At 35.6% G+C, this 27,870-nt stretch overlaps 1 protein-coding gene across 7 annotated transcripts in view; it reads right to left on the reverse strand.

The window, feature by feature from the left end:
• The window catches only part of SSBP2 (single stranded DNA binding protein 2), a gene marked incomplete at its 3' end in the record, with an annotated part of 330,177 nt that overhangs the window by 230,958 nt on the left and 71,349 nt on the right, over positions 1 to 27,870 (reverse strand). For 4 of the 7 annotated variants that reach the window (XM_081231543.1, XM_081231541.1, XM_081231542.1 and 1 more), the window contains exons 2-3: positions 19,886 to 19,958; positions 9,548 to 9,609 (exon numbers count right to left, since the gene is read on the reverse strand). In XM_081231543.1, the coding sequence (XP_081087669.1) occupies positions 9,548 to 9,609; positions 19,886 to 19,958 (135 nt within the window). The remainder of the gene's footprint in view (positions 1 to 9,547; positions 9,610 to 19,885; positions 19,959 to 27,870) is intronic. The other 3 variants (XM_081231547.1, XM_081231546.1, XM_081231545.1) reach the window with 1 other exon arrangement.

The following is a 27,870-nucleotide window of genomic DNA, read 5'->3' on the forward strand; positions in this document are numbered from 1 at the left end:
AGACTTAAAAAGATAGATATCATACAAAGTATGTTCTCTGACCACAATGGGATAAAGTTAGAAATCAATAACAGAAGGAAAACAGAAAAATTCACAAATTTGTGGAAATTAAACAACACATTCCTAATGGGTCAAAGAAGAAATCAGAAGAAGCTAGCAGAAGGAAATAATAAAGATTAAAGCAGAGATAAATGAAATAAAGAATTAAAAAAAAGAAAATTATTAAACCAAAAGTTGGTTCTTTGAAAAGATCAACGAACTTGACAAACCATTAGCTAATAGACTAAGAAAAAAGAAAGAAGACTCTAATTATTATAAGAAAAAAGAAAGAAGACTCTAATTATTAAAGATTCCACAAAAAAACTGTTAGAATAAATGAATTCAGTAAAGTTGCAGGATAAAAAAATCAATATACAAAAGTCTGTTGTAATTTGTGATGTTTGTTTTTGTGAATCTATACTAACAATGAAGAAACAATCCCACTTACAAATACATCCAAAAGAAAAAAATACCTGGGAATATATTTAGCCATGGAGGTGAAAGAGCAATACATTGAAAACTATAAGACATTGATGAAAGAAATTGAAGAAGAAATTTTAAAAATAGAAAGATATTCCATGCCATGGATTGGAAGAATATCGTTAAAACATCCACACTACCCAAAGCAATCTACAGATTCAATTCAATCCCTATCAAAATTCCAATGGCATTTTTCACAGGAAAAATAACCTTAAAATTTGTATGGAACCACAAAAGACCCTGAATAGCTAGAGCAATCTTGAGAAAGAATAATAAAGCTGGAGACTTCCCAATTTCAAACTATACTGTAAAGTTATAGTAATCAACAAATACAGACTTCCTCTCTCTACAACTTGACATGCTGGAGGCCCAGGAGCTTTTCAATTTCTCTAATCCAAAGCCTGAAACCAAAACACTATCCTTGAAATGTGGTAGATTGATATTCATGAATAATGCTTTAGATTTACAGTCTCTTTATTCCTAAGCAGAAACTAGTGAAAAATCTCTATTTTACAAATGAAGAAGATAGAGACTAAATACAGAGAAGCAAAACTTGCACAGTATTGAAATCTTTGTTCTTGTATCATTTATTATTATTAAAAATTTCCCCACCTAAGTTAAAAAAAACACAGGATTTCCAAGTTGAGGATCTCATCCAAATACTTTTTCCTTCTATCCTGAGGATGTGATTCAAAGCGACTAGCTAGCTTTCAATTTCTCTAGGGAACATAGAAAGCAAAATGGTTGTCAGAGAAGTCTACGAGGGTGGGTAAACATGCCAGATGTGTCCCAGAAGATGGGATGCTAACGTAATTACATAACCTTCATGCCACTGGCAAGATCTAGAATTCTATGAAAATAAAAATTAAAAGAAGCAAAAAATCCCCTGGGGAAGACATTTTTTTCTTAGGAGTAAGTCATGTTATTATAAGTTCAAGTCTTAAAATAACTAAGGAAGTTATTTCTTGTTGACTGTCCCCAAAATACATTATCAATTAATGTTAGTTACTCTTAACCTATATTGAAGAAAACTATCCATTCGTAACACTACGGAGTGTAGTGAAATGTACATGTACCTGCTCATCACCTTAGAACTTCCACATACATGTACTTGTATCATTCCTTAGCACTGCTTAATACTTTCTAAAATGTAAGCATTAAATTTTGCTCCACTATCAGAAAATTCTCACATAATCCTGGATTAGTAACAAATTCATATTTTAAAGTACCATCAAAATAGCTTACATTTAATAAGTATGTGTGAAATTCAAGCATCATATACTAAACATTTTCCATCATTTAATCCTCCTATTATTTTCCCATTTTATAGATAAGGGAACTGAGACTTCAAAAGGTTAAATAATTTACCTAAGTGGCACACAAGTGGCCACACAAGTGCCACAGAAATGGCAGAGCTGGGCTCGAACATTTTATCTTACATTGTTTTGCCTCTAATGTGAGTGTGGTATTAAAAATTCTTATTTCAAAGATGCCTTATATGCCTGATTATGGGCAGGTTTATACAGCTCTGGCAGTGTGAGCACCATCAGCTGTTACAAGAGTATGGTAGATAGATACCTGTCCTGGATAAGACAGCAAACACTTTGTTATCCTACCTTCTACCCCTGTACTCCAACTCATTTCCTGAGTAACCTATGGCAACCACCTCCTCACCCTACACAAGCTGCCAGTGATCCATGGATGCCTCAAGACAGACTGGACTCAGAAAAGACAAACTTTCTGAGTCATTTATATCTACTGTCTGGAATTAGCCACTCATGATGCTCAAAAGGGGGCTGTAATTAGTGTCTTATTAATAGTGGGCCACTAAATTCTGCTCCCTATTTAAGAAATAATATCTGTTACTGAGATGAGTACTGGTTACAATTCAGAAAACTTTAATTCTGAGTTTGATCTTGAGCAAATACTTTTGTTCCTTAGTTTTTTTATGTAAAGAGAAAATATCTGTTATGTATTTTACAGACTTTTGTGCAGATACAAAGATGATTTACGCTAAAGTACTTTTAAAATAAGTATGAAGGTATTAAAAGTATTCTAGAAAAGTCTCATAGAGTTATTATGGCCAGAAAGAAAGTTTTCTTATTAAGTAAAATTTGCCTCAATTTCCTTTCTAATCCTTTGCATTTAATGGAAGATTCCATCAGTTTTTTTTTTTACAATGTCTTCTCCCCACCAAATCTTCCTCTGTATTCCACATTCCTTTCCTACTCTCCCAGACACATTTCCCTTCTCCCCTATAGCCTGACCACCTGTGTTCTTTGCTTTCTCTCTTGCTAATACTATTTATTCCCTCATCACTGTGATTATACTCTTCTTCTATCCTAGTTGTTGCCTACATTGTCTTATGTTGATGTTTAGTTTAACTTAATTCAAGTAAATAATTAGCTACGCAATGCCTATTACAGGCAAGAACTAATGAGTAAGAACTAGTCTACCAATTACAAATATTATACCATTCTAGTAAGCCTGCTGACTAATTCCAATGCTATTATTTTCACATAAGTATTTGGTTATTCTTAGCTATACCTGATGGCATCGTTAGATTCTAAAATCATTAGAGTGCTAGCTTGCTGCAAGATTTGACTTTCCACTGCCAAGTGACAGAAACTGGATTCTCATGATAATCTTAGTTATTAGTTTATTTTCTCTGCAATGTTATACATATTTAATTACAGGATATAAATACATGAGCCCAAAGTTACTTCAAAAGGTGCTTTACATATAATATTAAATAAAACTGAGTCACAGTTTCTGCCATTAAAACTTTAAATAGGAAGTTTCAAAAAGTGTGTATTTTTGAATTACACAAATCTAAAAGGACATTAATTTCAGAGGAAAGAAGTTTCTTCGCATTTTTATTTCTGAAATTCATGGAAGAGAGTTGAGAACTTTTATTAAAGCATACTAAGAGGAAATATGCTTTCAAGAGGGATTTGATCAAGGTAAATGCAATGAACACAGGAGGGAGGCCTAAGAAATATGACAGCACTGGGGCATGGTGCAAAGTGGGAAAGAAGAAAAGAAATGATAAGGGAAATCATATCAAAAACAAGAAAAACAGTTCCAGAAAGTAAAATCACACACTTTCCTCTATCCCATACTAAAAGGAGAAATTCCCCTCCTCCTCTCTCTCCAAGGCCTTTGCCCCTCATCTCTCCTGTAGTTTATTCTGCATTTTTGTGCATGTTTATTGCTCTTTCATGCGTCTTCAACCTCTCTTACTCTTTTCACCTCAATCTATATACATGCTCAAATCTATTCAATTTTAAAAATAAAAATGTTAGGTCCTGTTCCACTGTTAATCCTGAAACTACTACACACATCACCACACACTTCAACTACTCTCCATAAACTTGGAGCTGGAGAAATGAAATATAACAGCCTTCTAAATTTCACTTTCACTACTCCACTGAAACTGTTCTCCCCAAGACCACCAAAGTTCACTTTACTTCCCGATTCAGGAAAATACTTGTTGTTGCTTTTTGTTTGTTTGTTTGTTTGTTTTACTTTTACCTGCTGCATATTTGATCTCTCCTTTGAATGCCTTTCCTGGTTCCCATACATTATTCTTTCCTGACTACCCTCCTTCCTCTCTAAGTATTTTCTTTTGAGGCTCCTCTTTATCCACCTACACTTAAAGGTTGACTTTCCCCAGAGTCCCAACCCCAGGCCCTGCTCTTACTTGTTACACTGGCAGTTTCACCCATGAACACTCTTCACTACAGTATAGTCTATGCTGATAATTCCCAAACCATTATGGGCCTGTCTCAGACCTACAGATCCAGATCTCTGACTGTATAGGGCATCTCTCTCTGAATGTGACACAGGCATCTCAAAATTTAATTTGTCAGAGCTAAATCATGGTCTTTTTTCCAAAACCTGTTGCTCTCTCTATACTCTCTCACTCAATCAATGGCATCAGTGTTCATCCTACCATCCAAATCTAAAACTTGGCAACTTCTTCATTCACCTCCAATCTATTCCACTCAGTGTTCACTATCTGGGGTCCATCACCTAATAACCTTTCAACTGGACAATAACAACTGCCCTGTAAACTAGACTCTGCCTCTGCTCTCAATCCTTTTCAATCCATGTCTATGGTAATGCCAAGTATCTAAAAGCACAAAGCTAATCATGTCATATACCTTGTTTAAAATCTTTGAGTTCTAGTCCAAAGTCCTTGATGTACTCCAGGACTTCATAGTCTGACCCCTGCCTTTGTTTCTAGCCTTATATTCTATCACCTCATAGTACATCTACAATTCAACTGATCCAAGAAACCTGCCTTTCCTTGAATGCATGAGGATCACTTTTAAGATTTCATGCTAACCATTCCTTACCCTAAATACCCTTTTCTCATTCAACTTTCAAATCAGCTCAGATTCACTTTCCCTGTGTAGCCTTTCCTACCTCTCCCAAGCTGATGTAAGTATTCCTCCTGTACTGCTATTATAACCAGTACATACCTCAGTTATAATACTATTAATTGTTTATCTCTCCTACTACTTATTTCCTTGAAGGCAGCATAATTTTGCACAGTAAATATTTGGTGAAAAGGCTTAAACAACAGGAAAACTCCACTTGCAAATATTCTATAGAAGACAGAAGTGAGAAGTCATCATAAAAATGCAACTGGTCCATCCAACAGGGACTTTTAGTATAACCAAATGAGCAAGCAGTAAGTTCTCAAAGAATACACGTTATCCTAATCATCTGGACCTCAACAGCAGCAACAGCCTTCCCAGTCAGAAAAAAAAAAAAAAAAAAAGGGACAACCTGAAAAAAGGCAGTTCTGAATCCCTAACCTAGGGCACAGATTATGAAGCCCAGCTCTAAAGAGTTAAGGATAAAAAGGTCAGGCATCTCAATATTGTCAAGATGTCAGTTCTTCCAAACTTGATCTATAGATTCAATGCAATCCCAATCAAAATCCCAACAAGTTATTTCATGGATACTGACAAACTGATTCTAAAGTTTATAAAGGAAAAAGACCCAGAATAGCCAACACAATAATAAAGAAGAACAGAAATGGAAGACTGATACTACCCAACTTTAAGACTTATTATAAAGCTACAGTAATCAAGACAGTGTGGTATTGGTAAAGAATAGATAATATATCAATGGGAAAGAAAAGAGAGCCCACAAATAGTCCCATATAAATATAGTCAACTGATTTGACAAAGGAACAAAGGCAATACAATGGATCAAAGATAGTCATTTCAACAAATGATACTGCAACAACTAGACAACACCCCATGCAAAAAAAAAAAAAAAAAAGAATGTAGACACTAGAAATCCTTCACAAAAATTCACTCGAAATGGATCACAGACCTAGATGTAAGGTATAAAACAATAAAGCTCCTAGAAGTTAACTTACAAGAAAACCAAGATAACCTTGAGTATGGCAATGATTTTTTAGGTATAACATTAAAGGCGCAATACATAAAAGAAATAATTGATAAACTAGATTTTGTTAAAATTAAAAACTTCTGTTCTGCAAAGGGCAATGTCAAGATAATGAGAAGACGAGCCACAGACTGGGAGAAAATATACGCAAAACACACATCTGATAAAAGACTGTTATTCAAAATACATAAAGAACTCTTAAAACTCAACAATAAGAAAAAAACCAACTCAATTGAAAAATGGGCCATGGGCTTCCCTGGTGGCGCAGTGGTTGAGAATCCGCCTGCTGATGCAGGGGACACAGGTTCATGCCCCGGTCCACCACATGCCGTGGAGTGGCTAGGCCCATGAGCCATGGCCGCTGAGCCTGCATGTCCGGAGCCTGTGCTCCGCAATGGGAGAGGCCACAACAGTGAGAGGCCTGCGTACCACAAAAAAAAAAAAAAATGGGCCAAAGACCTTAACAGATACCTCACCAAAAAAGATACACAGATGACAAATAAGCATATGAAAAGATGCTCCACATCATATGTCATCAGGGAAATGCAAATTAATACAATGAGATACCACTACACACCTATTAGAATTGCCAAAATCTGGAACACTGATAGCAACAAATGCTAGCCAGGATGTGGAGCAACAGAAACTCTCATTTGTTGCTGGTGGGAATGGAAAATGGTACAACCAGTCTAGAAGACAGTTTGGCAGCTTCTTACAAAACTAAACATATTCTTAGCATATGATCCAACAATTACACTCTTTGGTATATACCCAAAGGAACTAAAAATGTATGGCTACATAAAAACCTACACATGGATGTTTATAACAGCTCTTTCATAATTGCCAAGCTTGGAAGCAACCAAGATGTCCTTCAGTAGGTGAATGAATAATTAAACCATGGTACATCCAGACAATGGAATATTATTCAGCACTAAAAGAAAAGAGTTAACAAGCCATGGAAAGGCATGGAGAAACTTTAAATGCATATAACTAAGTGAAAAAATCCAATCTGAAAAGGCCACATACTGTATGATTTCAACTAAATGACATTCTGGAAAAGGCAAAACTATGGAGACAATAAAAGGATCAGTGAGTACCAGGGGTGGAGGGTGGGTGGGGAGGGATGAAGAGGCAGAGAATAGATTTTTAGGACAGTGAAAATACTCTGTATATTACTATAATTGTGGATACATGTCATTATACATTTGTTCAAACCCATAGAATGTACAACACCAAAAATGAACTGTAATGCAAATTATGGACTTTGAGTGATTTAGTGTGTTAATGTAGGTTCATCGATTACAGCAATGTACCACTCTGGTGGGGAATGTTGATAATGGGAAGGCTATATATGTGTGGAAGCAGGAGGTATAAGGAAAATCTCTACCTTCCCCTCAATTTTGTTGTGAACCTACTGAAAACTACTCTAAAAGATAAATAAAGTCTTAATTAAAAACAAAAAATCAAAGGGACCACTGAAACAGCTGAAAAAAAAAAGTCATCTTTTTTCCATCCATCAATCCTCTGCTGGATTTAAGGCCCACAGTCATGGCTGGCTACACACAATGATCAGGAAAGCTTAGGATCTGGGCAGTTTCCTGGAAGAGGGGATACACAGCTTTTCATCAGTTCTCAGAGGACCCCATGACTTCAAAATCATTAAGAATCACTGATTTATATCGACAAAGTAGGCACCTCAAAAGGTACATTAGTATTGATAGTTTTAGGGAAGAACATTAAAAACACTGAAAATAATGTACCTTTTGCGTGTGTTAGATTTAAATTAAAATAAATATGGTCTAAAAATATTTATGCTCATTATTTACAATTTCTTTGATATCTCTAACTAAGTAAAAATTTCTTAAAATACCAAAACCACAGAGGAAGAACTCCCGTGAATCTAACAGCCATAGAAAAAGGAAGGGCAACAGCAGATTTAAGAGATATACCTTCTGATAGCAAAGACCAAAAAAACTAAAGTCTGATGGAAGCAAAAAGCCAAAGTATTCAGTGAGTTTTTATCAACCATTTACAGTAAGAGGATAGGTTAAATTCATGAGAAAGGGAGTAAAACAGAAACAGGTGTTTCTGAAATAGAATTAATTCTATAATGAAAAACTTAAAGTCCTCATTTTGTTAACCCACTAATCCAATAGGGACAGACTTCTAAAGTGGTTTCTTGTGTCACTTTGCAGACCTAATTGGAAACATACAAAATATAAGGGTGTCAACAAGTGGGAAACTCAACTACATTCAGCAAATAATTAAGCATTTCTAGTTTAGATCTAGATATCATAAATACAGACTATGTAAAATGAAAAACTGACTTTTATACCACTATATGTTACAAGAGGTCAGTCTTAAACCCCAGGAAAACAGCACAATGACACTGCTTAACTGCAGTGAACCGTTGTTCCAAATAAAGGAACAACTCTGAACCAAAGGACTGCACCTGTTCCTGCCATACGTATGTGAGACAAATAAGGGAAACCCACAACCACAACTGACCAAGTGTGGTTCTATTCACCATAGAACTTCTAGTAAAGCACGTTTTCAGGAGAGAGATTAAAAAGATGATGGCATGAAGTAACGGACCAAGGAAACCACGTGCACAGCACTAGAAGAGAACTTTTGCTTTTTCTTTTGAATAAGATGTTGAGAGATGAATGTATAAAGTACTGAACAGGAAATGCTCCTAACTGAAGAAATTTTTTAAAAATAAAAGAAAAAGAAAAGCCTAGCTTGTCCATTTGAATACCTAGACCAACAACTACTGCTGCAGAAAAGTCACATACCTGGGCATACTTGTACCACAATAAAATTTATAAGTTCTGATATCAACTGGGCCTTTAGTACTGACTGACCATCTTTGTGTACATTCCTAGTCAGTCCTAGCTCTGAGTCTATACAGAATTACTTCAAACTTTTTTGGACTATTCTCTCTCCTAATAATTTACCACCATCACCACCACTACCTTCAGTAGCCTCGGGTTTAGATGAGGTCACATGGGTGGGGCCCTCATGGGCAATTAGTGCCCTTATAAAAAGAGACACCAGAAAGCTAGTTAGTTAGCTAGCACGTGCTTGGTCTCTCTCTCTCATTCTCTGTTATGTGCTCGCTCTCTCTTTCCCTCCCTCCCTCCCTCTCTCTCTCTCTCTCTGCCATGTGAGGACACAGTAAGAAGGCAGCCATCTACAAGCCAGGAAGAGAGTTCTCACCAGAAACAGACCATGCTCAGCAGCTTGATCTTGGATTTCTAGCCTCCAGAACTGTGTGAAAATAAATTTCTGTTGTTTAAGCCACCCAGTCTATGGTATTTTATTACGGTAGCCAGAGCTGACTAATACAATATCATACTTCTAGCTGGAGATTCCACACACTGGTCACAATTCCAGCTTGATTTAATAGAAGTATCTTTAAGTTAAATAACATTAATGCTGGTTTTGAGTTTGTTTTTTATTTTTCTAAGTGCTACCTTTCAGAAAATAATTGTAGAAAATGAAAAAGTATAAATGAGAGGCATGAAATCATAAACAGGTACAGTGCAGGCCTACTGAAATGCATCATCAATCTAGTGAAAATGGAATTAAAGATACTTACCACCACCAAGAATGTAAGAATCCTGGTGGTTCCCCCAATGTGATGTTTTTTTCCCATCTTATCTAAAATGAATAAAAGAGATATTAAATACTTTCCTAATAATACTTCTCACACATATTATAAAGCAATATTTTTCCATTTAAAATATTATGATAATATATAAGATTTTCATATTATTCTTACTCAAGTTTTAAAAATACTCATTTTATATTGTGATTTGCTGACTGGATAGTTTGAGAGAAGACGCCACCATTATTTTCCTGAATTTGCTTCCCACTATGCCATAATTTCAGAAGACATTTCAGGATCTTAAGGCACATGAAAATCACCATTATTAACACCAATATGAAAATCAGTTATCACCACTAACCCAGAAACTTGCAAGAGACTGGGCTTAATATGTAGACTCTAAATTATACTATAAGGATTGAATTTTTTAATAAGTTCCTTATTTGAGGGGATGGGAGTAAGAAGGCATATGACTTTCATAAGAATTTTAAAAAGATGGTGACATAAACGTTCCAATTATTTATATTTCAGATGAGTTGGAGTTCACTATAATGAACATTTAAAACAAGGTCAATATTCTCAAAATTACAAGTTCTGACTAAATGCTTTTACAAATTAAATTTAAAAATTGGAAAGCTGTGCGGGTGCTTATACAGTGCCTTTTTTAAGCATTGGATCACAGTCAACAGAAAGGATAAAAATCTTTGCATTCAGGGAGATATTAATTTAGTAAGGAAGATAGGCCATAAACAAGCAAATAAACAAAAAAAGGAAATTGTATTTACATTAGAAATAGAAGGTGACAAATGCTGTGGAGGAAAACAAAACAGTGAAGGAGGATAAAGAGAAAAGGTAAATGTAAGTTATAATTTTAGCTAAGGTGATCCAGCTTTGAAAACAAACAATCCTTATGTATAAGTATATCCTGTAGTTTTTTAAATAATTAAAAATATTTAACAATACTCCAATCAATAAAATGTGCCCACAGGCCCTTAACACTACTAGGAAGTAAACAACTATAATTATAGATTTCAAAAAATTCAAGGAATCCTTTCTATCACCTACTATGGAAGAAGTTATCCCAAAAGGATAAAAAACAAAAACATTTAAAAATAAAAACTCAAGAAGTAGCCCTAAATGTAAAAAAAGAAAAGAAAATCAAAACCTCTCTAAGGAAGAGATGCAAAACTTAAGTGCAATTAAAATAACTGAAACTGATTACATTTTTAGAGTCCTTATGTACCTAAAATATAAACCACTGGGAACCTTGACATAGACAAGTAATTTGCTCTCAAAAAACAAATGAACTTTCTAAAGATTAGAAAATTATATATGTGATAACCAGTTTTAAAAAGAGCTAAAAGGTGAAACTCTAGCAATTAATGAACTTGAATTTATAAAGTCTAAATGTGATCTATGAACCAGAACATGTTATATAAATGTAAGCCAGATGCTAGCTTGAATTATCCTAAGCAGTAACACTCAAAAATTTTTTTTTAATCTATACTACCTTTTATATGATAATTTCAGTTGATCAATATTCTGTCTGTTTGGTTCATGAAAAAATAAGGAATGGTACTTAATGAATCTTATGAGAAATAAAACTCTGATGTCCTGCTAAAGTTATAATTTAGTCAGAAACCTGTGTCTCATCTTTCTCTCAATCCTTTCTCTTACCATTTTTTCACTAGTCTTCTTGAAAGGGCATAATAATAGACCTCACAGATGTGCCCCAGACACACTAATATTCCTAACCCCTGGAATCATCCTAAGCATATAAACAGTAAGTTTTTTAAAGTAGTGTCCTTATGTTTCATCTCAGTTCATCTTGACTTTTCATAATACAACTGTGAAATAATTAAAAGGAGAATGTGAGATGACTTATGAAGAGTCAAAGTAGCACGACTAGCTCTCAGTGCCAGACTGTGCTGGAGGTTGGATTAGACTCACAGTCTAAATGAGTCCCACTGCACCACATCAGCTACCAAGCAGTCTCCTTCCTATACCTTCACAACTTCCACAACCAATCATCAGCTATTCCAGGAGATAAGGTACTCTAGGAAAATAACTATATGGTTTATATTTGATATGGTCTTTCACAAGAGGAAGTCTGAAGGTAATGCATCTGTATTTTAAACAGTATTACATCTTATTATTCCTAAGAGAAACTCAAAATGTTTCACATACATCATCTTTTTCATCCTCAAACATTCTTTACTATATCGTAAGTAAAGTTCATCTTTCTCACTTTAAATTGCAAGTCTGTGGCAGAAACAGCTAAAACTTTGGTTCACCATACTGAAGTTAACACAAAACTTTCAGTTATTCAATGAACAACAACTAACATTTTAGGTATTTGCAAAGAAGAGATGGTTATACATAGGAATATGTTTCCATAGTGAATGGTATTTTTTGCCTCCAAACTAATTACTACTCTAGATATTACTTGTTTAGAGAAAGTATGAGATGATGCTCAAGAAAACAGAACCTGATCTATAGAAAACTTTGGCACATTTACTGCAGCATTTTTAGAAACAATGAAACTTAGAAACAACCTGAAAAACATTCACCAGTAGTGAACGTAAAATAAATTTGGGTGCTAAAATACTACAGAACAGTGTGTAATCATTAAAATGAATAAGATATATCTACATGGAAAAAGAGCCATGCTATATTGGTTTTTCAAGCTGGAGATTACAAAAGGTTGGAGAACAAATACATATAGTATAAAACCTTTCCTGTTTAAAAAAAAATGTGTGAATATGTACGTGTGCATTTGGGTGTATGCATATTAAAAATGACACCAAACTTATAACTATTATCTCTGGGAAAAGCTAAAGGAAGACTTTCATTTTAAAATCATATTCACATCCACATATGTAGTTTAACATTTTTAGCAAACGTGTATTAATAATGGATGGGGTTGAGGAATAGCCAGAAAATACTTCTAAATGTCAACAGTCATTTTAGAAACAATTCTTCTGCTATTTATGAAGAGGCATTTTCTTTTGTACTGAGTTTCATGGGCTTCAGGCTTGTTTAGGTGTTTAAGCGGCATCTATGCAAACAATCTCTCTCTTTATTCTATTTTTCCTTCTTGCATTATTCCAGGCCCAATGTGTAGTCCCTAGTCCTTAGACTTTTTGCTGTTTAATCATCCACCTCCCTTCCTTCCGACATTAGTCTAGCTAAAGGCCGTATTCTCCTGTAACCTTGTAAATCCCAAGACCAATTCCCACTGCCATACTCTGCAACTGAGGGCCTTGTCTGTGATTATACAGTGTCTCTATCATATGATCTAGTGTTTTCAGCATTTCTATGTAAATGCACAGCCAAACATTGAATCATGAATGAAAGGTATATTGGCAAGAGTAAGACATGCCATATGGTTTATAACTGAAAATTATAAATTACAAATTATCACTATCTGATAGCAATTCTTCTTCTAGGAATTTATTCTATAAATATGGTCACATGTGCAAAATTATATATGAAACAACTTTCATTGAAGCATCATTTGTAATTGCAAAAGACTGGAAACAATCTAAATGTCCATCAGTAGGGGGCTGGTGAAATATATTATGGCACATTTCATAGAATGAAATACCCTACAACCACAAATAGAGAATTATAAATTTAATGAACCAATATAAAACAACTGAAGTCGAACAAGTGAAACAAAAATCAAAGCACAGAACAGAGTGTATAATAAAAAAAAATTTGTGATACACATACATACAAACATATACATATACATATACATACACACACACACACACACACACACACATTTACTTATCATCTCATCATCACTCGCTTCCAGCAAGGTATACTGGTCAGTTACCTATTATCTTTCAGCCCCAAACCCACCCCTCCTATACTCCGTTCTACACTTGGTGCTTGGATTCTGAAAATTACATTTCCTAGGCTCCTTGCCAGCCAGTTTCCTGTTAAGTTCTGCTATCAGGAGACACTAGTAGGATATCAAAAGGCAGGAGGAAAAAGAGAAGCTTCCTGCCCCTGGCTCCAGAAGAGTAGTTGCTGGTTGCAGCAGGAGCAACAAAGCCGAGGTGGGGCAATTCTGGATGTCGACAGCACCTTTTTTGGGGGGGGTTCCAGCCTCGTCAATGTGGGACCACTTTAGATGGTCAACAGCATCTCCAACAGCACAGCAGTTCATGTGAAGCTCATGGGATACAAACTTTACAGAGTATTCCTAAATCCTTTCATACTTTTTGAAAACCAATATTAAAAAAATTAATACCCTGAAAGGATAAAGCTAGTTCCTGTGTTAAGAAAAGAATGCACACCTATGTACACACTTGTTGCTAGACAAAATCCTGAGACTTCTAATTTAGATATAATCCACCGTTCCTACTAATTTTCTAAAATCTTCCATGTGTAGAAGTATCGGTGCATCCATACAACTAAACTAAGTGTAAAAAAAAGTAAAAATTTTTACATTCTAATTTAAAAAATTAAAGCTGATAGATGTATTACAGGAAGAAAAATCTGACTGTACTTTGAAGCAGATAGAATCCAAAACTGTGCTGTTCAACGTGGTACTCACTAACCTCATGTGGCTCTTTACATTTAAAATTAATTGAATATTCCTCAATTGCTCTAGCCACTTTTCAAGGGCTCAGTAGTCACATGCGACTAGTGGAGAACTTACTATACAGCAGAGATTAGAGATCATTTCCAAAATCATGGAAAGTTTTATTGAATAGTCCTGCTCTGCTTTAGAAGGAAGGTAGAAGTCCTCTTAAAAAGGAATACTCTTTATTGGGAAAATTCCTTGATGCATATGAAGGAAACAGGAAAGTTAAGGCAAAGAAAAGTCATCAGCCATAAGCAGGAGAAGCAGCAGGGCTGTAATACTTAGTGAGAGCAAGAAATTACAGCAAGAGAACCATACTGTCCTCCCTCCCCCTAGTAAGCCCCAGAGATGTTAGAGAGGACTTGAGACAACCTATTATATTAGGGATTCGAACTGGAGCCATTTTGCTAGAAAAGGTAACCCCAGGAGATAGGAGGATTATGGGCCATCCAGGTGACAGATACTTGGAGCACATACGTGCACGTAGGATATATATTTATACTTGTACTCTAAAGAAATAAACTACACAAGATAGAAAAGAGGGGAATTCCTTGGCAGTCCAGTGGTTAGGACTCAGGGCTTTCACTGCCAGGGCCCAGGTCCAATCCCTGGTCAGGGAACTAAGATCCCATAGCAAAAAAAAAAGAAAAAGAAAAAGAAAAGAAAAGAATCAGTCAAGTATTAAAATAACACCTTTCAGCTCTTACCACATGCCAGGCCCTTCAAATCACTTTACATGTACTAACTCATTTAAACCTCAGCACCACTTTAAAGTATTATTATGATTATCTTCTTTTTATAATTAAGAAAACTGAATAAGTAAATATAATGTAGAACACAATTCAAATCCAGCAGTGTGGCCCTAAAGTGATTGCTCTTACCCACTACACTATGTCGCCTCCAAATTAAAGTTCAAGAAACAGGTAAGGTAAGGAAATTATTATTATTATTTTCTCTCTTCATATAGGTGAAAAAATAAACAGAACAGAATTTTGGAGTCTATGGAGTTCACTAATTTAGCATTCCTAATAAAATCTGAAGAAACAATCCATTAGATATTTTTAAGCTTCTATTTCTGGCTAACTTATTGGCTAATTTATGGCAAATAAGGGCTAGTAATACAGTATAAACCATGTAAAATTTCTAAGAAGAGAAAAAAAAAAAAAAAAACCTAGATTTCTGCAAAAACACTCTAATTCTTAATTTTATTTGCTACAGACACCAAGCCTCATTCTGAGGCATGAATACCATGCAAAATTTCAGGAACAAGGAGGAATTATCTTTGCATAATGAAATAATATAACGCAGGAAAAGAATCTTTTTTAAAGAACCCAAAATAACAAAAATTGATATAGAATTGTAAAGAAGATTTCTTAGCATCCTGTTTATAATTATTGAATACTGAAGGATAATAAAATATAAAGCAGAGGAGGGGCTCTGTATTGAGAATATTTCTAAAGAATATTCCATTTTGTCCTCTTGGTGGTAAGAAAATGAAAAGTCATACAAACTACATTTAGGATTCAGGTAGTGGTTTAGGATCTGTGATGAATCAGAGATAACAATGAGCTTTAACACAGCCTGGCTAGAGAAACGTTTTAATTTCTACTGTTATCCCAATGTTATCTCTTTTAACTAAGAAAAAAAATAGCTGGGCTAATAGTGCCCTACTATTCTGACTGATAACAAAAGCTATCAGAAGCAGTCCAATTTCTGACAGGCTAGGCCAAGGGCACTATAAGAAAGACTAAGCCCAAGTGAGAGATTAGGCTGCTGAGATACACATCTTACTTGTTCAGATGATGCCTGGATTTCCAACTTGACCTTCTCACAACTTCATCCAGAAAGCAAACCCACATAAATGAAAGAGGTGGCCCAGCACAGTAAATCCTGGCTCACAAGGGCTCATTAACATCATAGTCATCCATATCCTCATTCATCCTGAGTGAGAATGCCGAAATTGGAAGAAGCATTCTACTTTGCCTTGAACCAGGGCGAGAACATCGAATACTTGAGTAATTGGTGCCACTTCAGTCATTTCCTTTTTATCACAAATACCCAACCCAAATAAATAGGTCCCCCTGATTTTTAAGTTCCTTGTATAACAGTTCTGAATTAGGTAAAAATCTGGGTATAGAGTAAGAATTTAGATAAGATGGTCCTTCACTACTCAAATGACGTAAGAAGTCATTCTACAATGAGCAGCCTTAAATTTTCCAGATGATCCAAGTGAAAGGAAGAGAGAAAGCAATGCTAAATAGGGTACAAAGCTCTAAAAGATTACATTCTCCTTTCTTTGTTGTCCATAGTTAAAGAGGATGGGTACTGCCATTCACATAGACACTGCAGTACAAACCTAATGATGCTATTCTTTTACTTAAAAGAATAAAAGTTCTCTTTTGCCAAGAAGATAAGTCCAAGCTTCTTGGCAGAATATGCAAAGGCTTTCAGGTAAGAACACTATCAGCACGGAGAGGTGGAGCCCTGAGAAAGCTTTCCTAGAAAAAGCTACTTCTAAGCTAGTCAAGGAGAGAAGGGGAGGAGATTTTAGGCAGTGAATAGCACCGAGTAATGCCCAGATGAGAGAAGGCTTCTGGTATGTATAGGCAAACACAAGCAGCTGGTATTATGGAAACTTAAAATATGAGGGAGGGGGCTTCCCTGGTGGCGCAGTGGTTGAGAGTCCGCCTGCCGATGCAGGGGACACGGGTTCGCGCCCCGATCCCGGAAGATCCCACATGCTGCGGAGCGGCTGGGCCCGCGAGCCATGGCCGCGGAGCCTGTGTGTCCGGAGCCTGTGCTCCGCAACGGGAGAGGCCACAGCAGTGAGAGGCCCGCGTACAGCAAAAAAAAAAAAAAAAAAAAAAAAATATGAGGGAGGACAATATAGCAAGCTATTGAAATTTAACCAATTGAAATTACAGTCAACCCTCTCTATCTGTAGGTTCCACATCCACAGATTCAACCAACCACGGAGAGAAAATACTTGGAAAAAAAATTCCAGAAAGTTCCAAAAAGCCAAACTTGAAATTGCTTCCTACAGGCAACTATTTACATATCATTTACATTGTACTTACATCTATTACATAGCATTTGCACTGTTAAGTATTAGAAGTAACCTAGAGACAATTTAAAATACATGGGAAGATAAGTGTAGGCAATGTGCAAACACTGTGCTATTTTACATAAGGGACCTAATCTCTGTGGATTCTGGCATCCACAGCAGTGGGGTAGAGGTGGGGAGGTCCTAGAACCAATACCCAGTGGATACGGAGGGACGACTGTATCTAGAACTCTAGGGTATACTCAGCAATGGCCTACTACAAATCTACCTCCAGACTTCCATTTTAAAATCAAGGTAATTTTGTATTTTATCTTCTATTATTTTTATTTTTAAATAACTATACAAATATATATACATATATATTTCTTGTTTTAAAAAATCCTACAAGTAAGGATAAAATTCCCCTTTGATTCCTTTAACATCCCCACTCCCACCAACAACTAGTCTGGAATGTATATTCTTTCAGACCTTTACTATACTTCACATTCATAAGTATGTACCCACAAAAATATATACGATTGCTTTATGTTCAACGATTTCCATGTAACTGTTCTGGGAATCACATACACGCATCTCCAAAGTCCAGTAATATTGTGTCTTCCTGGTGACAATAGTTTAATTTCAGCCTAACTGATTCCTCTTGTGAAATTGAACCAGATTAATAATTCAGAGATATCCTCAGTTTTGTATTCCAAATGCAGCCGGAGAAAATAAAATCATGGTAAATACTTGTTTAAAAATGTGTAAATCTCTTCTGGAATTATAATTTTATTTTTACCAAGTAGCTCTAGAAAAGTTGTATATCCATTGTCCATTGAGCCAGAAGCATATCAGTACAGTATCTAGTTATCTGTTCAATCCACATAACTTATTTGAGTCCTAGTACCTGAACTTCCTTAAATAAGTTGGCAACTTTTTTCTTTTTTGATGAAGTGATTATTAGTATTGCTAAGAAAAAATAGTCTTGGGAACCCCCGAGGACTCAGAAAATTGAGCCAATCCAAAATGGTCCTTGATTTAAGGAAAGTGACCAGTAAATTCTTTTATCAAGTTTCATCAAGTTTTCAAATGCATTAAAATAAAACTTGAAAATCTCCATAAGTAGCTTTAGTTTCTTTTAAATATAAGTTGGCAGTGATTAAGAATACAATTATTAAAAGCATCCTCTTTGCAATCTCAGTCACTTTATAATATCAAACAGTGAATGTGACTCAGAAAGGTTATAGACCAGAGTTCTAATTAATTATTTAATGAGATATGGATATGTTAAACTTCTGTTTTGATTTAAATAAACTTTGAAATCACATTTTTATTACACTGCATATATTCCTTCTATAGTAAAACAATTGACTTCTTAAGTTCTGAGCATACCTCTCAATTTTCTTACTTGCAAACAGGCCCTAACGGTTCACATATATTAATTAATTAGATAAAAGATTGGGGGGCTACATGTGTTTGTTTACTTGTGTGCTTGTTGGAGGATAGTGAATCTCAAGAAGGCTGTACCTCAGGCAGGGCACTTTGGTCAAGGGGTTGCCCGTCATATCCCTGATCTGGAAAGGGGCAAACTAGTGAGATCACTAGAGACAATGTAATTTTGATCAGCACTGTCCCACAGAAACATAAACATATGCCACAAATGAGAGCCACAGATGTAATTTAAAATTTTCTAGAAATTACATTAAAAAAGAAAAAAGAAAAATAATGTTAGTAATTTTATTTTGTCTAATATATCCAAAATATTATCATTTCAATGTGATCAAAAATTTTAAATTATTGATATTTTATATTCTTTTGTTCACACCAACTGTTCAAAATCCAGTGTGTACCTTCATACTTACAGCACTTCTCAATTGCATTAGTCATATTTCAAGTGCTCAAAAAGTCATATCTGTCCAGCAGCTACCATACTGGACAGCACAGATACAGAGGGAAAACCAGGGGCTTTGGAATTAACATGAACCTTTGAATTTTAGTTCCATAACTTACTAAGCTATGTGACCATAAGCTAGTAATATAAACTCCCTGAGCCCTGTAGTTCTTATCAGTAAATCAGGAATAATACCATATGCCTTGCAAATTTCTTATAAGAACTATAGATAATATAATATTTATTATAATTATAGATAATATGCCTGGCATATATATAACTCAATAAAATCCTACTCATCCTCATCATTATATAAATTAGAGAAGGAAAAAGTAACATTGTATGAGAGCTCAAAGTTTAAAATATTGTGACGGAGAAAAACAGAAAGAGAAAAAAGAAGTTGAAGCAAGATTATCAAAATGTTTTCTAACGGAAGTTTCAGTCATCAATCTACTATTATCCACACAAAATAAAAACAAAAACCATATTTTCCAAAATTGTGAATAATGCCAAAATAAGATATTGCTAAAACTAGAGATATGATGGTTTAAAGGTTCTATTTCTACAGGGAAAAAATGGCTGTAAAGTTGAGTAGGAGGTTATTTGTATGGACATGGAATTTTGGGATACTGAAAATGCTTACAAACAATCTACAAAGAGTATATTATGCATTCTGATAACTGAGCATTCATTATATAATACATAATGATTTTTTTTCAAATAATTGTTACAGTATATTTTTCATTCACTTACATAGGATATCAAAATACAATGCAGAAAATATACAAAACATACCTCTGATAAAAATGTCTGGGCCGATTTCTGAGCTCCTACATGGAGCAGATATTCATATACGTAGAGTGCTAACCTGTAAAATGAATAAAATATTTATTGAGAAGGGGTATATTTAAAATTCATTCTTTAAATAATGCACACACCTTTTCATTACAGAAATATTTTTCACAGGAACAGTGACAGAAAATCAACTCTTCCAGCATCTTTTCAATGGGAGTTTATACACATATGTTCAGAAAGAACTTTAATTAAAATAGGGCACAAAAGAATAAGACACATAATATCTTCTCTTGGCAAGAAACACCTAAATATGGATTTTTGTCTTGGATCATCTAACTTATCAAGGCCTCAATTCCCTTTGTTATACCTAATATGAATTACTAACTTAAAACCAAACATTAATAATTCCCATAACCTACCTGAAGGTCTAATTATTAGTAAAACAAATGAATTAAGTTATTGGACCTTTACAACAACACTATATCCTTCTGTCTTTCTGGTGAATGTTAACATAAACTCCAGCTGTTTACATATCCGTATGCCAAAATGGGTGTTGAATGTCCATTTTAATATATTTGTTCAGGCCCTCTCTCCTTATTCTTTAGTTTAGATTGTTAAACCAATAATATTTTAGTTTAAAAGAAATTCAAATTAACAGCAAATCACAGCATTAAGTAAACTTTAAAGATACCAGATTATATTAAGCATTTGGGTGCTTATAGTTTAAAGGTTAACACGGAAGTAAATATAAATTTATCACTCAAATATAGAATATTAAGTACGCACTATACATTTACACTACTCTCATTATCTTGTGGATTCAGAATTTTAAGCTACACCATGTGGCTCAATTTTAGTTAAGCTGTTAACAAAATATTATTCATAAACCCAAATTAGTCTGAGGCAGTATTTTTAATGATATCTTGGACTTATGCCCAGATAGCTCACAACAGTTCAGTTTCTGCTACACTGTATTTACCAATATTGAGCCAGGTTTACAGTAAACAAAACAATGTAACAATAACCACAGTTCTGTAGAGCTACTCCATTTCTCTTGCCAAGTGAATTTATGATTGTTAAAGACTGATGGCATTTGCAAAAATGAATATTTTCCCCATTTTCATGAAAACATAACATGTATTTGTCATGAAAAGGGAAAGCCTGTATATAATCACTTGCTCTGTCCATTTAATTCTTTCTCCATTTCAAAACTGCCAAACTCTTAAGATGAGAATCATTCTGTAGTTACTAAGCACCATGAGCAGACATCTGTTAAAGTTACTCATAGATGAAAATATGTTGTTGACAGTGAGTATACGAATATAATTTAGGAACATCTCCTATTCTCTTCAAGTTGAATGCCACTTCCTGGATCAGTGCTTCTCAACTCTTCTTCTACCCTAACACAGGTAGTATGTCACATCCCTGTGTGATGCTCCCTGAGGAAGGTTCATACCCCAAAGTATGTCATATGGGATATGGGAATTGAAATGTTCCTGTAGTTTCAAACAAACAAACCCAACTGGTGATTCTTATCACCCATTCTTCAAACACACATATCCCACATACTCTGTCTCTCCACTAACTACTTCCAAACCCATCACATGATTCCCGATCATGATGGCAGATTTCACCTTGAAAAAAAAAAGTATTTGTGAATTTCTCCTGGAGAGACTGAAGCCTCAAAATTGCCTGCCAGTGGCAGTGTGGCCCTACTGCGTACGGCCCTAGAGCCTTGGGTTATTCCTTGTGGGTTGTAAAATCTTGGACCTAGAGCCAAACCAGTGGTGCAGTCTGGACAAGAAAGCCAGGCCTAAGTCAAAGGCTCAGCAGTAAGGATGTTCTACCAAGCTTGGAGAAGTTGGAAGTGAGAGGCGCTGAGTGAAGCAGAGGCACTGTGGTGGGTCTGGCGGGGGGGGGGGGGTGCAATAACAGAACAGACCCCAGAACAGTCAAGGCCAGAGCACAACTGTTGCTGTGTCCTTGCAATAAACACCATTCCTTAAAGTTAAGCAAGCCACTTCCTTGTAATCTGTTCTTTGTAATATTAAAGGAGATAATATATCTCTTCTATGTTTTCCCCCAATTAATTAGGTAGCAAAAAGTATACCTCTTTATAAGTAGAATTTAAAGCAACAATCTTCTCTCTCTCAATGGGTTCAGGACAGTGATTCTAAAAGACGTATTGGCGGAGGCACAGAATCAATGGGGGGAAGGGGTTTCAAACCACAGAACTAAAGATTTTGAAGCATCTTCCTAGGGGTGTGCTTGTCTTCCTACCCTTAGAATCTGAGCTGTAGCAGGACATCATATTGTTATCAACAGGATGATAAAATGGGACAGGGCTGAGAAAATCTATCTATAACACCGCCTCATATATCCATGTTCTATAACTTCCTTGAACAAAATGAACGCTTCCCAGGCAGTCAGGACCTATACTCCAGAGAGAGTGGCAAGGAGCATCATATGGGTGAACAGTTAATCAACTCTACTGCCTTGATGACTCCAGAATACATCACTAGCAAATCTCCAACATTTTAACTACTACCTCTGTGCATAGGATTTTCCAAACCTATGTCTTTAGCCCTATCCTCTCTACCAAGCTCCAAACCTGCTCCTCCAAATTACTGTTTGAAATTTCTAGCAGGATAGCTCTCTCTTAACTTGACCATGTCCAGAGTTAAATTCACCTTCTCCCTCTATTTACAGTACCTGTGCTCACTTTCAATGAAACACAATTTCTGAGTCTCAGTTTCCTCATTTGTAAAATGGGAAGGATACTTTCCTTGTAGTATTGTTGAAAGGATCAGAGAGCACAGTAAATAGTAACAATGACTGCAACAGTTTCAGCTAATTCTGTTACATATTATATTAGCAAGTCACATACTGGATTCCAACACCGCAGCCTCTCTCACATTTGCCATTCCTTTCTATCCTCCCTCCTGCTCCTGAAGAACCAGTAGGAGCCACAGCAATAGGAGTATTTGTTCTACCTTCAGATACAGATACTGTGTGTTTCCCATTAGCTGCCTACAATAGAGGCATTAGGGCCACCAGAAATAAGAATCTCCAGAAGGTTCTGGGGGAAAAGCCCTGTAATAAATTATTTGTGTATGAATACAAATGATTCCAGGGGAGTGAGGAGTGACACTTGTCCATCCGTGCAGATGAATCATAGCATGGTCCCTTACCTAGTGACAGGAGATCATCAAACATTTTATTCGGATTCAATTTCTACTGGACAGTGAAAATTTTAAAATAAATATTAAATATACAAATATTTAAAATGTGTACACTCTCATATTAACATTTTCATTTTCCTTTTTAGGATCTTTAAGAAATTTAACTACTTTTGATAAAGTACAGAGTGGCTATTTAATCTAGTGGTTTATAATGTGATCCAATTACACAGAAAAAAATTAATAATCATGCAGTAAGAGTTTGTTTGCAGAAAGCAGACACAGACTTTTTTTTTAAACATTGATTAATGAAAAAGCATATCAATGATTCATGGATCATATGCCTTTAAATTATCTTCATTTCATTCTAAATTTCAAATAGATACCAAGGAATGAGTTAACAAAATCATGACCAGGAATTCTAGAGAGGAATACAAAGCCAGAATGCAAAATATATCTGAAACAGCTCAAGACCTTCTGTACTCCCTGGTTACTGCAGGCTCTTAAGCTTTAAAAGTAAGAGCAAAGGTAGAGGTTAAAATGGGAAGAGAACTGAGAATAGCCAAAGCCTGAGCCCACCTGGCCCTGCCCTCAACACAGTAATTACATATCACCTACACATGTGATGCACACTCAACTCATTGTCCCTCAGTTACACACATATACACTCATGGGTGCCATCGAAGGCAGAACGGAAAAGTCAACCACCACTGATAAAACTTCACAATTCAAATTCTATCAATCTCCAATTCTAATATTGATATTTCAACTAGACTTCATGTATTCAAAATCTCTAATAAATTTGGATGTTGACCAGTCTACAGTTTAACTTTTTAACCTATTTACAAAAGGAAAGGGGGAAATCCCACTTACTTTATTTTGCACAATTCTAACAAAAGTGGATTTTTTTGTTAATTACAAAATATATAATTAGAAGGGAATTAAAGATATATAAAAATGAAAAGAACACAGAAAGATGTTAAACCTCTGACTACCCCCCCACCGAAAAACCCCAAATAAAATTAAAAAGCAATAATGAACTGAGAAAATAGGATATACAATCAATAGGACAACAAAAGGCTAATATGCTTAACATATAAACAGCTCATATAATATGTCCTGCCAGAATAAGAAGACCTTAATTTTTTTTTTTTTTTTTTTTTGCGATACACGGGCCTCTCACTGTTGTGGCCTCTCCCGTTGCGGAGCACAGGCTCCGGACGCGCAGGCTCAGCGGCCACGGCTCATGGGCCCAGCCGCTCCGCGGCATGTGGGATCTTCCCGGACCGGGGCACGAACCCGTGTCCCCTGCCTCGGCAAGCGGACTCTCAACCAGTGCGCCACCAGGGAAGCCCCTTAATTTTTAAATAACGAGCAAGGATGGATGTTAAAGGTCAAATAAGAAGAATGGCTACCTATGGCCAGTAAATAATCCTAAGGAAAAGAATTTGAAAAAGAATAGACACATGTATATGAATAACTGAGTCACTTTGTTGTACACCTGAAACTAACACAACATTGTTAATCTACTATACTCCAATATAAAATAAAAAGTTTAAAAAAAAGTCATGTTGGAGTTAGAAAAAAGAACTCTCTTATTCCTGATCCATTGTATAATTCCATTGTTGACTAATGACACGTATCAGTATCCACATGTGTCTCCTAAGTGATAAAATGCCAAGAGTTAGCTGGATCACAGCTAGCTAACAAGTAGCAAGGAGCATTTGGCAGCCACTGAGAGACTGCTCATGGGACTGTAAGTAGTTTAGTAATGAAACTAGATCAGCCTGATCAAATTTTCAACAGAGCTTACAACCTGGTGCTAAGGAGGTGTGAAAAATTAGAAATCTGTTTCTAACATTGTCTTTTTAAAGTTCTTCATCATTAACAGTGAAGCTAAAAAACAGATTTAGCATGTCAAAAACTGTGTCTATGCAACCACCCAATAATATTAATATCCAGTCTTTGTTTCAAATTCACTTAGTCTATTTTTTATACTCTCAATATCAGTTTTAGAGAATAGATACCTGATATACATAAAGATATTGAAGATACCAAACAGAATTAAATGTTCTGGTGCAGAGATAATTGCATCAGTTAAGACTGACAGGGAAAGGAGTGAAAGATTTAACAATTATTAAATGGATAGTTGGGCATAAAAAATATTACATTGCTGATGTGTCATTGATGTCATAAATGATAGACAAGTAATGCTTGGGAGTATGGATTTGGAATTAAATGATTTGGTGTGCTTAGAAATAAAAACAGTTGCCTTGTGCAGACAGGCAAATTCATGATTAAAATGACTATCAATAGAGAAAATTAAAAGGCTAAGATATAAAAATAAGAATTAATTTAAAACTAATCAAGAGTTTACAGAAATTTGGTTATTTGTAAAATTTAGTTAAAATTTCCATCCATTTTTTAAAATAATTGTTCTTGCTATAATCTCCCATTTGATTTTTTTCATAACTTTATTTATTTATATGTACTTAATTTTGTCTGCGTTGGGTCTTCATTGCTGCACGTGGGCTTTCTCTAGTTGCGGCGAGCGGGGGCTACTCTTCGTTGTGGTGCACGGGCTTCTCATTGCGGTGGCTTCTCTTGTTGCAGAGCACGGGCTCTAGGCGCGCAGACTTCAGTAGTTGTGGCGCATGGACTTAGTTGCTCCAGGGCATGTGGGATCTTACCAGACCAGGGGTGGAACCCGTGTCCCCTGCATTGGCAGGCGTATTCTTAACCACTACACCACCAGGGAAGTACTCCATCCACTCTTAGAGCTAAGCTATATACATTGGAAATACAGTACTGGGTGTACTTGATAATAGCATTTAGTCCATTTCAATCCAGCCTGAAGATTATACATTATACCCATGCTCCCACCTGCCCATGGAATCTTGACATATATTGTCTGATATACATAGTTCTGTTTGTGTCATCCTTATAGAGAGTAGATTTTCTTTTATATCCATCCAGGATACTAGTAGCTTCCTAACACTTGCTGACTAACCTTGGGAGTCATCCCATACTCAATTTCAATGTATTAACATCAAAATTAACACCAGACACCAGACTTCCACTTATGCCATGGAGGAGTAAGTGGGGCTGAACTTGCCCTCTTGCTGCAGACAACTAGAAAACTGGATATATGAAACAACTGGTTTTAGATACTGGACAACAGGCAGTGCAGGCCTGTAAAACTTGAGAAAAGAGGAACATACAAGATTTGAGTCCTATCATAACCCTAGTTTTCTGCCTGAAGGCACATTCCAGAACAAAGTGCAAGGAGGGAACAAATCCAAATACAGCACAGTGGTCTCAAGTTGAAGAGATAAAGGGATTAAACTGGGGAGGATTGAGGCAGCTGGAATTTGTAGGCAGAGTATCAGACAGGAGGGGGCTACACAGCAAAACAACTCCAACAATCTGCATAGGAATCCCTTTTCCCAGTGTATAGGGTGGAACTCCACCAAGCCAGGCAAACAACTGTTGCTCACAGAGGGCTGGGAAACCACTAACTACTCACAGGAGAAACTTCAAGAACACTACTCACAATGAACACCAACAGCATTCGGTAGAGACCCACGGGCCACACTTTGGAGGTAGGACTAAACTAGTCCTAAAGTAAAAGTAGACTTACCCTAACCATAGTGTGTAATTTTAACAACCCAAATAAGCTTTTAACAACATGCAGTGTAGCCAGATTAATGTGGCTAGAAAGTAGCTTTAGGTAAAGATAAATATTATTAAAAAAGTGATACCAAGTATCAAGTCAGAGATATTAAAATAACTTTCAGGTTGGTGAATGACGTGGCCACTGAGGGCAAGGGGAATATGGGAAATCTCTGTACCTTCTGACCAATTTTGCTATGAACCTAAAACTGCTCTTTTTAAAATAAGTATTTTTCAAAGCATTTACAATAGTTAATGGGGCTTCTTACTTCCCTCTCTCTACTGTTCTGTGTTTTGAAAATTCCTATAATCAAGAAAAAATTATTTTAAAACTTAGTCATCAGTTCATATCTCCTTCCCCAAGCTAATTTTAAATTATTATCTATGTGTAACATTTTCCTCAAGTACAAATGAACAGTAACAGTTTACTCTAATAATAAGTTAATAACCTAGAAAATATCTTCTTTATAAATAATATAAATTACATATCCCAAGAAATTAAGATGAGTGGAAAACATTTAAAAGCAGTCTAATGTTTTTCCTCTTGCTACTAAGCACTGAAAATAACTTACTCAGAATTTCCTCCAGGCTTTATGATTTTTTTTCTTTTTTCACCTCATGCAGAAGTTTATTGTAGAACTGAAAATAAATTGCATCATTTAAAATCTCTCTCTTCTACTTATTTACAAAACAGAAACAGACTCACAGACTTTGAAAGCAAACTTATGGTTACCAAAAGGGGAAACGTGGTGGGGAGGAATAAATTAGGAGTTTGGTATTAACATATACACACTACTATATACAAAATAGATAATCAACAAGGACCTACTGTATAGCACAGGGAACTCTGCTCAGTACTCTGTAATAGCCTATATGGGAAAAGAATGTGAAAAAGAATGGATATATGTATATGTTTAACTGAATCACTTTGCTGTACATCTGAAACTAACACAACATTGTAAATCAACTACACTCCAATGTAAAATAAAATATAAATTTTTAAAAAAACCTCTCTCTCCTTATTTCTGTCTTTTAAAGAGTGCACGTAGCAGAAGCTATATGTATAGGCAGCACCTCCTCACCATAAGTCATCATTTCTCTGGTGCCCAGCAGGTCACATGCCAGGTGGTTGCA

This window comes from Mesoplodon bidens, assembly GCF_964165515.1.
Source record: "Mesoplodon bidens genome assembly, chromosome: 4".
In the NCBI taxonomy this organism is placed as follows: Eukaryota; Metazoa; Chordata; class Mammalia; order Artiodactyla; family Ziphiidae; genus Mesoplodon; species Mesoplodon bidens.